This window comes from Archocentrus centrarchus, chromosome 24 (assembly GCF_007364275.1).
Source record: "Archocentrus centrarchus isolate MPI-CPG fArcCen1 chromosome 24, fArcCen1, whole genome shotgun sequence".
NCBI classification, from domain to species: Eukaryota; Metazoa; Chordata; class Actinopteri; order Cichliformes; family Cichlidae; genus Archocentrus; species Archocentrus centrarchus.
Window position 1 is genome coordinate 28,707,738 of NC_044369.1, and position 14,053 is coordinate 28,721,790.

Genomic DNA, 14,053 nt, shown 5'->3' on the forward strand with positions numbered 1-14,053 from the left:
TCTGCTTGGTACTATCATAAAGAATCATCATGGATCCTATCATTCTAATGCAGATGATACACAGCTGTATCTATCATTTTCCTATGATGAACTAACCTCTGTTCACAATTTAATAAGCTGCATTGATGATTTTAACTGGTGGATGTCTCAAAACCTTTATAACTGAACAGAGACAAAACAGATATTTATTGGTAGCCAGTCAGAGACAGAAAATTTGTTCATATTTATCATCCCAGTCTCGAAAACACAATGATCAATACAATGTTTTGATAATCAGATTAATAAGGTCATCAAGACTGCTTTATTGCTTAAAAATAAAAAAGTTGATATCTGGGGAGATAGGACCTTCTTTCAGGTGAGGTGGGTCCTTTTGCTTAAAAACAAAACAAAAACAACATTTAAGCTGGACAAAATCACTTATTCACTGATTTGGACCAGAGGAAAGAATCTATTTGTTTGAGAACTGGCCCCTGACTTACCTCATGCAGAGCTTTGGCATCCTGTAGGTTCTGCATGCTGACTTTAAAGCCGTAGGAGTTGGCTATACTGGGCCCTTCAATCTGAGAGTTATCTTTCTTTGGTACATTCAAAGCAGCAAACTGATTCTGTGGAGGTAAAATGAACAAAGTGTTGGAATCAGGACATCAAATGAACAGGAAACTGAATAATCACCTGAACTAAGTGACCTGAGAGACGACACTCCTACATGCACTGTTTTAGACTGTTGTTCTCTGACCAGTGAGGTCTTTGTTTTAAAAAGTCTAAAATGAAAAATCAGTTGCTGACCTTCATCTGTGTGGTAAGTAACACTCTTCTCAGCGGGTCTGCCTGACTCCTCCGTTTCTGCTGGAGTCTCTGAGAAACAGGATCCTCTGCAGCAGGAATAAGACCACAGAAGAAGTGAAGAACAGTGAATGTTAGTACCAGGAACTGTATGCTGAAAAGCACTGTGGCACATTTGTCAATGCAGACTGCTTTGGATGATATCAAAACATCAGAGGAGACAGATGCACATTACAGCTGGAATGAAACTGCTCTCCTTACCCTGAGATATGGGCGTGCTGCACACTGGATCCAGATCCTTCTCGTGTCTCCACCGCCTCCTTAAGAACGGGGTGCTGTGAAGGAGGTGGGGACTAGTTCCCCTCTCATCCCTTCCACTGACAGGGAGAAGTGAGGGACTGTGGTTCCCTCTTAGCAGCTCTGGGGAATTAGAGAGCCCAGGTGATAACGGTTCTGGAGAGTCTTGAGCTTTCTTATTCTCACTGGGATGTTCTAAATCAGAGGGGCTTGGCTGATGAGACTGCTGCCATGTTGGCAGCTCTGGGGACTCTGGATAGACTGGTTCATCATCATCATCATCGTCATCATTGTCATCTTTATCTTTGTCCTCCTTTTTAAGATAGATGCTGCCTTTATCTGAAACTGGACTCACCTCTGTGGATTTACACTGCAAGCCTGTATTCACCAGGGGAGACAGGATTAAGGACAGGTTCTGTTTTTTTCTCCTTTCACTTCTGATACTGGAAAGGTTCCTACACAGCTCAACCTTCAAGCAGCTGCCAGCAGCTGGCAGGTCAGTGCTCTCTGGGCCCCCGTCCTCCTCCTCCACCTCCAGACCAGCCCCTTCTGTCTTCAGCAGCCCCGACTGTCTCCTCTCCTTTTGTAAACTCTCATACTGCTTTCTAGCTTTCAGCCAAAGCTGCACATGCTTGCGGCTTGGTGGGTTTTTACAGGGCAAAAGGACAACCTTCTTATCATTGGCTGAGGATGGGTCAGGATCTGCCTGCTGATTATGTGTCTCTGAAGCCTCTGCTCCTTGGAAAGATGAGATAACAGTGGCGGCAGGATGCGTCATGGCTGAGAAGGCCGTCTTCCAGAAATGGAGGCCCTCCAGAGACAGGTCTCCACCAAACTCTGCAAGTTCCTGAGCTAATCGGGTGCCCACTGTTAGTTTACGGCCACCGACCTCCCTGGATAAAAGACAAAGGATGTGAACAGTTTATCCATTTACGTTTGATAAATTACTGCAAATCATCACAGCTCCACAAATGTGGAATTGTGCAAAAAGTGTCGAATCACCAAGAATGTGTTTATCAAAGGAAGCCCTGTAGACAGATTAAAACAGAGCCAGACCAGTACTGACTTTGTTTGTGTTTTTGTTTGCAGTTTTAGACATTTGATGTAAAAGGATCCTTTGGAGTCTGCTGTACACCTACAGAGGTTCTTCGCATTTATTAGATATTTTCTCCCTTTTTTTTTTTTTTTTCCTAAATTATTGGTGTCACAATATCAGAAAATACGCCTCAACTTTATTTGCTGCAATACTTTCTGGTTTGAGATGTGTGACAATACAATTACAAAGCCTGTGAGTGAAGCTAAAAGCCAATATCAACCATCATAATCTGGGTCTTACTGAGAGACTTATCTATGTACATTTAGTCCACTAAAGGGGATTTGCCTGCTAGACAGTGTAAAAGGAATTATTATGGCTGCTGGTGTATAGTCTTACATTGGCTTCCCTGGGGCATCAGAGGGGTCACTGCAGAAAGGCTCCTGGAAGGTGGCCTCTGACATCTCCAGATCTAGCAGAGTGCTGAGGATCTCCTCCCGACTTGGAGGGGACATGAGGGGCTTGAGAATGTGGGCTCCTCCCCCTGCGCCTCGCTGTAGCTGGCTTGCCCTCACCTGTGAGAGTGAGCTGATGGAGCGTGGAGAGCTGCTGGGTGTGGTGGATGTTAGCCCATCGATGCCCTCCAGGAGCTCACTTGTTGGCGAGCCCTCGTGGTCAACGAATGACACGGAGCTTAAAGGCAGCGGGTCGAAAACTGAAAAGAGCAGTTCTTTTCTCTCACAGTGAAAGTCTTGAAAGGGGCTGAGCGTGTGGGCTTTACCTAAAGAGAAGTCCCACTCTCTGCTCTTGATTTTCTCGGCGTCGAGTGAAGCGAGGTTTGATGCATGTTCCCGGTTCTCGTGCCTATCTAAAAGGTCGGGGCTGACGGGCCTTATTTTGTTCCAGTCAGAGCCCCTTTGAAGATCCTCCCCAGAACAAAATGGCCGATCAAGTTTATTTTCAGAGCCCAGCGTCTGAGCAGACACAGCATCTTGGCTGATATCACTCAGGAACTTAACAGGTAAGTTTTTATCAGTCAAAACAAATTGACTGCCACTGTATGGACTGGAGAACTCTGTCTGATCGATAGCATTTATATCAAAGGTATAGTTGTGAGGGAGCTCCGGTGACAAGCTGCCCTCTATGAAGTTGCAGCTGTCCAGTCCTGGGTCTGACAGGAACAGGGGGCATTCATCTGACATGCTACCCTCCTGCTTTACTGACAGATTTGGCTGAGTACTGCTTGTCTTGCTTTTCCTGTTTCTGGGTTTTTTTTCTTTTGCGGTCGTAGATTTTGGGGTCTTGGGTTTCCGAGAAGTGGGGGTGACGGCTCTTCTGGGTTTAGAAGGTTTAGTTGTGGGAATTAGAAGTGCTGCCGCCTGGGCTATGGCTGTAGAGTGGCTTGCTGTACCAACAACTTGTACAGGAAGGGCCTTTTCCTGCTGCCTCGTCTGAAGAAGCTTCTTGAGGACAGCCAAGCCAGAGGGGGTCTCAGAGAGAGAGAGGATCTCCCCGTTCTTAGGGCCTGAGTACGGGGGAGCTTCTTCTAGCTGGGCATTTTTATTATGCTCCTGTGCTGGAGACAGAGGACCGCTGCGCTCGTCCTGTGAATCTTCTGCTTTAACCACAGTGGTCTGGCAAGCTTGCTGCTTCATCTGAGCAGGTGCTGAAATGCTCTGGTTGACCTCCATGATGGAAGTCTCACAGTCTTCAACCTTTGGTTTGATAAACTTGGCTACTGAGTTCCAGTCATGTGTAGATGGAGTCTGGGATCTGCCCTGGCTGTCTTTGCCCACAGGCTGCTGAAATGGAGGAACCTCTTGCGAGGAGCTCTCAGAAAGAGGCAACTCATCCTCTGGGAAAAGGAGCTGGGAGCTCCCTTTACTTGAGTCACGCCTTTTGGGTTCCTCAGTTTTCTTTTTACGAGACCTTCTAGGTCTTGTAGTGTTTGCAGAGCTGTTGACAGCAGTTTCAGCTTTCTTCCTCTGCCTTGGAGTGGCAGTACTACCTTGTTTTGATTTCTCATTTTTGGGTTGTTCTGCTCCTGGAGGCTTGGAAGCAGACTTGCTAGATTTCCTTTTAGCATCTGACAGCCTCTTGGGTTTGGCAGTTTGACGCTTACTATGTGCTCCTTTGGCTGAAGATAATCTATGTGGCGTTTGAAAAGCAGAACCAAGACAGGGGTCACTGAACGGATTGATCAGCTCCTCTGAACTCCTGGTATACATGAGGGGGTCACTTGGGGACCAACAACGTGGAGGTGTTGAGTCTCTAGGGCTTTGGGATCTATCAGAGAGGTAGCCCAGCTCTACCATGACATCTGTATAATCAATATCATGGTCATCTGCTAGCTCGCAGTAGCATGGCCGAGGGGGTGGCAGAGAGGGCAGAATTGGGCCTTTTTGACAGCCTTTAGTCCTTTTAATCCTTTCACCCTGTTTGATCTGAGGTTTGGAGGAGTTGTTGATCATTCTCTTATTTGTGGAGTTAACTTTTGCCTTTCTTTTGTGATGTTTTTTGGTCTTTGGCTCAGTAACAGGAAACTTGATGGCAGTGGACTCTGGCACCTTTGGCCAGAAATCCTTCAGTGGAGCCAATTTATTGTAGTGTTCTAGCTTGTCTGGCGTCAACACCACCAACTGCTCAGCTGCATTCACTTTGGACATTTTCACCAGCATGTTTTTCTGTCCTTTGAACCTGTTGATAATAATGTACTTGATGATGATAGGAGGCTCCTTTTTGCGTCTTTTCTGGTACTTTACTTCTTGCCCACTGGAGACATCGCCATCCTTGAGCCGTTCTTTGACAGAGGCTAGGTTTTTAGAACAAGTAGCACCTGAGTGTTCCCCATCCTCTGCATCATATTTCATCTTTCGTTTGGCCCTCAGGGTGTATTTACTACCAGGTAGTGCTGATGGTTTAGTACACGTGACTTTAGTGGACAAATCCTGCAGTGGGCTTACCTTATCCTCAGCAGAGTCTCTAGTTTCCTCAGAAAAACAGGAGTTGGTGGCAGAGCTGGAGACAAGGGGTGCTGAATGTGGTTCTGCCTGTTCAGTTATGGACCTCTCCTCACTTTCTTCTTTTTTCACAGCGGGCTCCTTCTCTCCGATTGGTTCATCTTTAATGAACTCAGCCTCTTGTAAATCCTGATGATCCTCAGAAACCAGCATTTCTGTGTCTGTAGTCACTGGACTAGCAGGTGTGACTGAGGTGAGACCAGTGCTAATCTGGCTGTCAGGGGTAGAGCTTTGGACCGTCTTTAATTTGTTCCTATGTCCTGTCATACCTAGCTTTTTTTTATTCATCTTCAGCTTAGACCTGCGAGGCTGGGCCTGTTCCAGCTTGCTGCAGGTGTCAGCCACTTTCTTGTTTCCAGCTTTCTTTCTGCTGAGGCAGTTGGAGAGAATGACACTGGGGAAAAACTTGTAGTGTGCCTCCTGCTGGGCGACAATAGTCCTCTCAGTCTTGTTTTCCTGATAGTCCTCGTACCTGATTTTCAGTTCACCAACATCTCCCTCTTCGCTGTCTTTACCAATTTCGTTCTCGTGAGGATCAAAGAACTCATCCTCCTTCATGGTCGATGGGGCTGATGCGATGTTCCTCAGAAGGGGGCTTTTACTGTCTTTTGTGCTCAGTTCCAGGTCAGATTTTGCTGAGCAGTTTCTCAGCTCAGAATAACAGAGAATGTGGTTCTGAAGAATGTTCAGACAGTTTGTTTCTACATTCTTTATACTGCCATACTTATTCCTATTCTTGGTGACCTTTCCATTACCAAATGGGAAACTTTCTAGATCTGCCTTATCCAAAGCTATAGAGGCTTTCTTGTCATAGGTGTACAAAGGTCGTAGGTCCTCTTTGTCCATGCAGATGGGAGACACCTCGGGGTGATTGGCTAATATGCAGGGGATAGGGTGCTTGACCGGCTGGATATAGGGGATTTCTTTATTCACCTTGAACCCTGTCAAACATTCACTGCTGCTGTCCTGGCTGCTTTTTAACTGAAAGTGCTTGTCGAGTGGCTGCTCTGTATCCAGCACATGAACTGGTCTGTGCTCGGGATGCTTGCACTCCAAAAGGATCTTTGCAGTGGACGGTGGCTCCAGGTGGACTGTCTCTCCAGGGATGGGATTTCTTTTACCCAACATCTTTTCTGCAGCTGTAAGCGAAGACTGGGTCATGGAGCCACTGTCTGTTAAGGAGGAATCTATGGATACGACATATGAGAAGAAGCATTTCAGTTAAGAGTCCACAGCTGCATGAAATTCAACTAAAATTTCATCTAAATTTCAAAATTTACATCTGCAATAATTCATATTTGGCAACATGACTGTTCTGGACCATTACACCATTCCATGTGCAATACGAGGAATGTCAGCGGTAGGGAGAACAGCAGCAGCAAGACCACAGACCGGAGCATCACTGACAACGGATACGATACTGATTAAGTGAGAAATTGCATAAAATGATGAGCTGGGGTGGAGGGCGCGCTTAAACAACTTAAATAATGCACCCTACATGCAAGAACAAATTGGATAAAGCTGACTGGGGCACTGAGATCCACCAATCCACCATTGCTGCACTAAACTTCCTGTATTTATTTTTAAGACACAGACATGAGCAACATTGTAAGAGAATAAGTGATGCAGTCACACAAACAAACATCCTTCAAGAGGCCGTTTTGTTGCGATTAACCTTTGAAGGCTACGTTGTAAATTACTGACGAGGGCTTTTTAAAAAATTTTTACAGCTATGCAGACATTTTATGATGATTTCAAATTATTCACATCTGTTGCACTTCATTATGTGTGACACTGGTATAATTTTAAAAAGGCACACTGGCTCTATTGCCAATCTGTGAAGTTTTATTAGAACATAAAGAGTTGCAGGCTGGAGGAAGAATTTGAAATATGGATGCCAAAGACGCTCTAAAACAAAATAGCACAAATGCTAAAAATATTCATGATGTCGGCCCAACAAGCTCTGAACCACTAATGAGTATGAAACTCACACCTCCCCTAAAAACTTAACAGTTAACTGATAACCCCAGGGAGTCAGCTATAATCCTGGGTTTTGGCATCATCAAATTGAAGACTGTCACATCATAGAAACAAAAATGAGAAGCATCCCAACTTTTTTCTTCTGTAGCAGCTGTCAAATCCCTCTCCTGACACCCTTGACAGAGCATGAATCAGCAGGGGGTGTCAGATGGGCATCCAAGCAAACTGACACTTCAGTGCCGTCTCAGTATAAGATGACTCACCGCTGCTCTCGTCTGCTGCCCCATCGAGCTGTGGGATGGACAGGTTGGCGAACAGAGAGCTGTTTCCACTCCACTCCACGTCTTCGTCGGAGGACTCCTGCTGCACGTCACTGAAGCAGTTCTCTGTCTCCTTCATGCAGCGTCTGTGCAACACACACCGATGATAGGTACCAAATCAAAAGATGCCCAGGCAGGGCTCACTGGGGACAACCAACACCACTCGTGTTCACCAAGTGTAAGTTCACTCATGTATGTACAAAAGACAGAAAGGTACACACTTACGTCTAGTTATTACTATAAACAGGAAACACAAGAAAACTGATGTTTTTGTCTCAAGTAATGCAGAGAAACTTGCCTCTGAGAGGAAGCACTCCCAGGAGGGTCGCTGTCCCACCGCTGCGACATCATCACACTGAGTTCTGCCTCTTCCTTGTCCCGCTCTGGGCCTGCTTCCTCCTCATCACTGTTGCAGTGGTAGTTCATGGCACCAGGGAGTGAAAGGGACTGGGAATTCTGCCCAGCGGGGGTCCTGCAGAAACCATCGTCCTCCAAGCCTGCCAACAAATCAATGATGGCGTGGTCTTGGCTGCTGTCTGCATAGATGGTGAAAATTAAGCACACAAAAGACATCAAAGACTTGTACGCAACAACTTTGTCTCCAAATCAGTTAATCAAAGCTAGAAATCAGCTTTAAACTTTAAACCCCAGATATGTTTTGCTTACATACTCTTTATTCACAAGTTTTTGGCCACTATCTTAGAAGAATTTAAAATGAAGAGGAGAAAAAAAAAGAGCAGCATCTGAAAAGAATAACACCTGGATGGCTGTGAAGCACGGGGCTGAAAATGTTCTACTTTGAGGGTGTTGTAGCAGTCAGGTGGACAAGAACCATGTGTGTGTATAGAGAAAATAATCCACTAAATCTAATCAAATTCTAGATCAAAGTGTCTTGCAGTCAGTGAGGAAAGTGAAAGAAGCTGGCTTCTATTCAGGATGACAATCCAAAACACTCCTCAAAATCCACTTCAGGAAACACAAGCTGAAGGTTCTGGAGTCAAAGTCCTGACCTGAACACTGAGCATCTGTGGCGGCATTGTTAAAATGCTGCGAGTGTAAGACAGCCTTAAATTATCACCTAAAATTACAGCTGAAGCATGAGGAATGAATGAGCACAGATAATTAGAAAGATGCATGAATGAAAGGACAAGAGCTAAGAGGCTGTTACCTAAGAGGGGCGAGTGGTTGGATGCCTGAGAGTGTGGGAGAAAAGTCTGACTGTTCTCCAGGAGACTCAGGATGGCCTCTTCATCAACAACAGCTTCCTCTGGGACTTTCGCAGCGCTCCTCGCAGGGTCTGCAGACAGCAACAGAGAGAAAGAAAACTACTGTTAGCCTTATGTAAATCCCACACTTTGTTGGCTACAGAGCTTCCCTGAGATAACACACAAACAAAGAGGTACAGCAACAGCGCACAGGTCAGCATTAGGTCAGTGAGTGTGTTTGTGTTACTCCCATCTCTGGCAGTTTCTCCTGTTCCAGTCAAAGTCTGTAGACACTTAGCTGAGTGTCTACAAACTTTGACTGGTACTATTTCCTCCGCAGGAGACTTGGCACAGAGAATTCCTGCAGATTAACCTAATGTCACACTTTCAACCCCTGACTTGGGAAAACAAATACTTCTCCTGCCAAATATCCAGCCAGAATGGGAGAATATTAAGTGGCTGAAACAAATGCATAAAAACTACCTTCATTTGTCACACTGGCTTTATACTCAGAGAAAAAATGATTAAGAAAGAAACGCTGTCCTAGTTTGCTCTTTAAACCTGAAAAAACTTCACTTTGTGTACATGGACATGAATCAAACAAAACGGGGAAGAGGGGTGGTCTGTGTCCAGGAACACAAACCAGATCACTCAATAATGACTGAGTCTGTTTACTGAACTGCTGAGAGTTACTGTCTTTATTTTGAGAGCATAAATTGAAGTAATATGATGGACTTTAAATAAAAGCTGACAAATACCTCCTACCAAGTAGTCATTTGGTGCAAAATGACTGATGAGATTTCAACCAGCCACTGACCGAAAAATGTAAAGGAAGAAATCAGAACATAACTTTGGTCTTTAATAGAAACGTGAACGATCCTGTCACGATCAAAGCGAAATCCGGCGCTGCTGGCCTGTGAAATCTTACACTGAGCAATAACTCAGCTCCTACAACAACTGTCCTCACCTGGCTGTGAGTCCCTGTGCACCTCCAAAGCATTAGCAGGCGTACACAGGAGTCCGTCTGGGGTCAGGGGGTCAAAGTGAAGCGTAAGTTCACCGGGGAAATCCTCTTGGTTCTCCCCATCACCGACAGACAGATCTTGTGTCCTGAGGGGTTAAACAGACATCACATCACATCGCGCATGGAACTAATTTTAACTCTCCACCGTTGCATTTGCAAAGTTTGACTTTTTACTGAAATATGAGCTTCAACAGTGCTGTGTGTTTGGCTTTTACCTGAATTAGAGAGCAGAGGACCTTCTGGTATCTGACCTCGTGCAGTCATGTTTTATTAGCATCTCTTTACTGTGGGTCTTAATCAGGGGAAGTGCTCTGTTTACTGGGTGAGAGCCGTGTGTGTGTGTGTGTGTGTGTGTGTGTGTGTGTGTGTGTGACGAGTGTGGAGAGTGTCTCTTGTCTGGGAACTGTGTGTAAGTATATGGGTGTGTACAGCTAAGTGGTGTGTGCCTGTGTGTTGGCAGAGGGAATATGAATGGAAAACGGGCAGGCAGCCAACTGGGCTTTGTATCCCTCTGGATCGCTCTCAGCCACAAGCTGCCTATCACGCTCCCTTAATCACGCTGCCCCCACTGCATCGCCTAGCAACTCACCACTTAGTGACTCTGAAATATTGAAATGTAGACCAGGCAGGCGGCCGCGGCTCACAAGTGAAACAAATTTCACAGGAACGGTTGTGAGAAAGAAAAAAAAAAAAAAAAAAATTCAATTTTAGGCCCTGAGGAAGCCTTTCAGTTCTGCTTAAGCTGGAACATTAGAGTCTGAAGCCTAAGAGGTTGCAGGTTTAATGACCACAATGAGCATGTAAAAAGCCCTCAAGTAACTGGACTGACCCCCCTGTTGCTCCTCTGACTGCCAGCATGCACGGTCATCTTTTGCAGCATAAGTTCGAGCTTCTATAAACATTCTGATGTAATATGTTGGAAACCCTGAGGACGGACAGGTGAAGCTGCAGAACACCCTGCTGGAGCCCGGCAGCGGCTCAGAGGAATAACACAAATGGCCATGTGGAATTGGGCCAGACAGAAACAAATAAACAACAAACACATGAGACAGAATACTAGACTCTGAATCACAGCCTCATGGACACCCTCTAACTCACTTTAAATGATGAATGAGCAGCAGCAGGCAGGAGGCTGATAAATGATGAATGGTTTTCAGACAACATGGCTGTAAATATATGAAATCTACTCCAGACTCAGAGCTTAGGCTAAGAGTCAGTGAGATTGCACTGCAGAGATTTTCTTCTGCTGGTGCCGTGTGATGAAGGGCCTCCAGAGAGTCAGCGTGCACGTGCCACTGTCTGCTTGTTCTTAATTAGTCTGCCAGCTAACGACTTTAGAGGCGGCCAGGGAGGGAGCCTGGCAGGCATCAGGAGATTACTGCAGTGATGAACACATTTTACCACCAAGCCACACCCCCCTCCTGCTTCTGTCAGTGAAGGAGGCAGAGTTTGAATGATGAGAAAGAGAAAGGAAAGATCACCTTCTACCAAAGTCTTGTTACTGGATATCTGTAATGTTTGTACATGTTGAAATCTGTGCTGAAATAAAGAGCTGAAGTGAGCAGAGCAGTTCAAGGCTCTGACCCATTTGTTTACTTTCTATTAATAACCAGTTATGTTAAAAAGTACACTATAATGACAAAAGTATGATAATCTTTGAATTCGGGCCTTTTTAGGTGTGACACCTAGCCATGGTTTGCCTTTACAAACATTTGTGAAAGAACGGGCCATTTTAAACACTGGATTCAGGTGTGGTAACGCAATAGAATGAAGTCCATTTATCTTCTCTCATTGATATTAAGTGTTTTACTGCAAAGCAGAAGCACGAGGAACAGAAAACGGGGTGGTGGAGCACTGAGGCGTATAGTGTGTAAAATTCACCAACACTCTGCAACTCAGTAACTGCAGAGTTACAAACCTCCTCTGGCACAAACATCAACACCACAACTGTGCGTTGAGAGCTTCTTGGCATGAGTTTCCATGACCCAGCAGTTCCTCTAGGTCATCATGCTGAATGATGCAGACGCATGAATCCCAACTGGGAGACGGCTAGAAGAAAAGTCTAAAATGGCTTTCATAAATGGAATTTTTTTTTTTCCTTTCTTCTAATGTTTCCATACACCTTTCGAGCCTTGTGAACTAAAGAAAATAATTAAATGAATATTTGAATTAAGTGGCTGATGCAAGTAGGCACTGCTTTGTTTACTCACAGTGAGGCTGACACTGAGATTAGTATGTGATAGCTGGAAAAAATTAAATACACCATACTACATGTGCTGATACTTATTTTAACATAAACAGACTTGATAACGATGCCTTTGTTTAGTAATTTATCTAGTGAACTGTTAATTTTCTCAGACTTGTACTAACTCCTGGCAATGTGTCCGAGCATTGTCCAAGTTTCTGTTTCTAACACACAACACTCAGCGGAAAAGTCTCCAAATTCTTCGTTTAGTTTAGATAACAATATGGCACCAGGACAGAGCACGCAGGAGGCTGGAAATATGACATCCCATTCACCGTATTATTACCTGACATATTCTCACATGGCCTCAATGGGACACTGGTCTTTGTACGTCATCCAAGCGATTCGGACATTCGGCTCTCCCTCACAGTTCTGAAGGGTGACGTTTTGAGACGTTCAGAGCTGCAGTTAATGTGTGAAAACTGCTTCAGTTTGGCATGTGTGCACTGCAGTTTCCTGTTATCTGCTCACTATCACATAGGATGATGCAAATATATGTGTATAAAGCGCTTCACAGCAGACAGAGAATGGATCTACCAATCAGGTTACAGAGTCTGCAGTCCTTCAGTCTCATTCCTTTTAAAACATTAAAAATTCAACAAAATCTCTGCTTCGTACAGCATTGCATGAAGAATGGGATAGAACAGGGAAAAGGTCAATGGAGTGGGAGGAAATTTCCAGGCAGAATGTGAGACCGATTCATAGAATTTGCTTCAGGTGTGTGTGTGTGTGTGTGTGTGTGTGTGTGTGTGTATGTGTCTAAAGAAGCAAGGCATATTGGCAATTTAACTATTTATTAATATAACAAACAGGGGCCTCAGTAGCCTGTGGAAGAACCACACACAGCAGGCACAACAGCCTGGCACCTCCTCCCCATGCTGGTCACACACTGCTGTGGGATGGTATCCCATTCTCCAACCAGCAATTCTTGCAAGTCAGCCAAGGTTGTTGTGTCGGTCACTCAGTCACGAACAGCAAATCCAAGCTTATCCTACAAGTGTTCAGTGGGGCGGAAGTCAGGACTGCAGGCAAGCTACTCCATCTTCTCTACTCCCAAATTCTGGATCTAGTCTCTGATAAACCCCACTCTGTGGGGGTGAGCGCTGTCATCTTGGAGGATAGAGTTCAGTCACAGACTGTGGAGATGCCACTAGTTGCAGAATCTCATCTCTCTGCATTGAAATTGCCCCCAGTGATGAAAAGCCTTGCGTTTCAAGTGTGGGAGAGGCTGCTCCCTACCATCACACTGCCTCCACCAGAAGCTGTTACCCCATCAGTGCAGCAACCAGCATAGCATTATCTCCATCTTCTCCACACTTTGACCGTACAATCCAACTGCCATAGGCAGAATCTTGGAGCAGATAACAACTGACCACTGTAGCAGCGTCCATGCTCAGACACGCTGCTAATCAGGCACCAGTCAGGCATCTGATTGTCAGCACCTGGGGTACCAGAAGCCCAAAACAAGAGTCAATAGCAGAAAAAGCTGTTTGACACTGGCAGAGAAGATTTGGCGAGTTTTTGGGGGCAACTCACATACTCAACTCTGCTGCTCAACCCACAAACGCATTTTCCTTACAAATGCGGCCGATGACTAAAACTACGTGAAGTACCCTCTGAAAGTCTACTAGAAGATGTGAATGCAACACCATGGACAATCCCTACTATGATCATCACTGAAACCCACCAGCTGATCTACACCACAGAAACAGTGACCCTGGAGATACTTGGCTATAAGATGAACAGCCACAAGGTGCAGTACCCTCCACCAGTTTTCCTAAATGCTATTTAAGGGTGTTACCACTCGTGGTTGCATTGTCCACATCACATGCGGGGGATCTCATTACGGTCGTGGACCAGTTGAGGACCAGCCAAGGACCCACCACAGCCCTGTCAAGGACCAGCTAGCCATTTTAAGTGGCTGTATCTGTATATTGACTCATGTGCCAACTCATCTTGGTTGCTATGATGCCTAAGAGGAGCTGCTCTGTTGTGGAAAGGCAGGTAATTGGTCAGTAGTTTTATGGTGTTATACGTTTGTGGAAATCCTTCATGATCAGGATAGTTCTGCCCTGTGTTAGCTCGTCTGAATGAGTAGCCGACTTATTTGTGCTCCCAGGCGATTATGGAGTGCCATTAGCTTTTT

At 45.3% G+C, this 14,053-nt stretch overlaps 1 protein-coding gene across 3 annotated transcripts in view; it reads right to left on the reverse strand.

Annotated features, from left to right (window-relative positions):
• Positions 1-14,053, reverse strand: part of rev3l (REV3 like, DNA directed polymerase zeta catalytic subunit) — an 88,536-nt gene that overhangs the window by 14,950 nt on the left and 59,533 nt on the right. For all 3 annotated transcript variants that reach the window (XM_030722203.1, XM_030722202.1, XM_030722201.1), the window contains exons 9-16: positions 9,606-9,748; positions 8,602-8,730; positions 7,732-7,969; positions 7,377-7,519; positions 2,513-6,320; positions 1,045-1,973; positions 787-872; positions 480-605 (exon numbers count right to left, since the gene is read on the reverse strand). In XM_030722203.1, the coding sequence (XP_030578063.1) occupies positions 480-605; positions 787-872; positions 1,045-1,973; positions 2,513-6,320; positions 7,377-7,519; positions 7,732-7,969; positions 8,602-8,730; positions 9,606-9,748 (5,602 nt within the window). The remainder of the gene's footprint in view (positions 1-479; positions 606-786; positions 873-1,044; positions 1,974-2,512; positions 6,321-7,376; positions 7,520-7,731; positions 7,970-8,601; positions 8,731-9,605; positions 9,749-14,053) is intronic.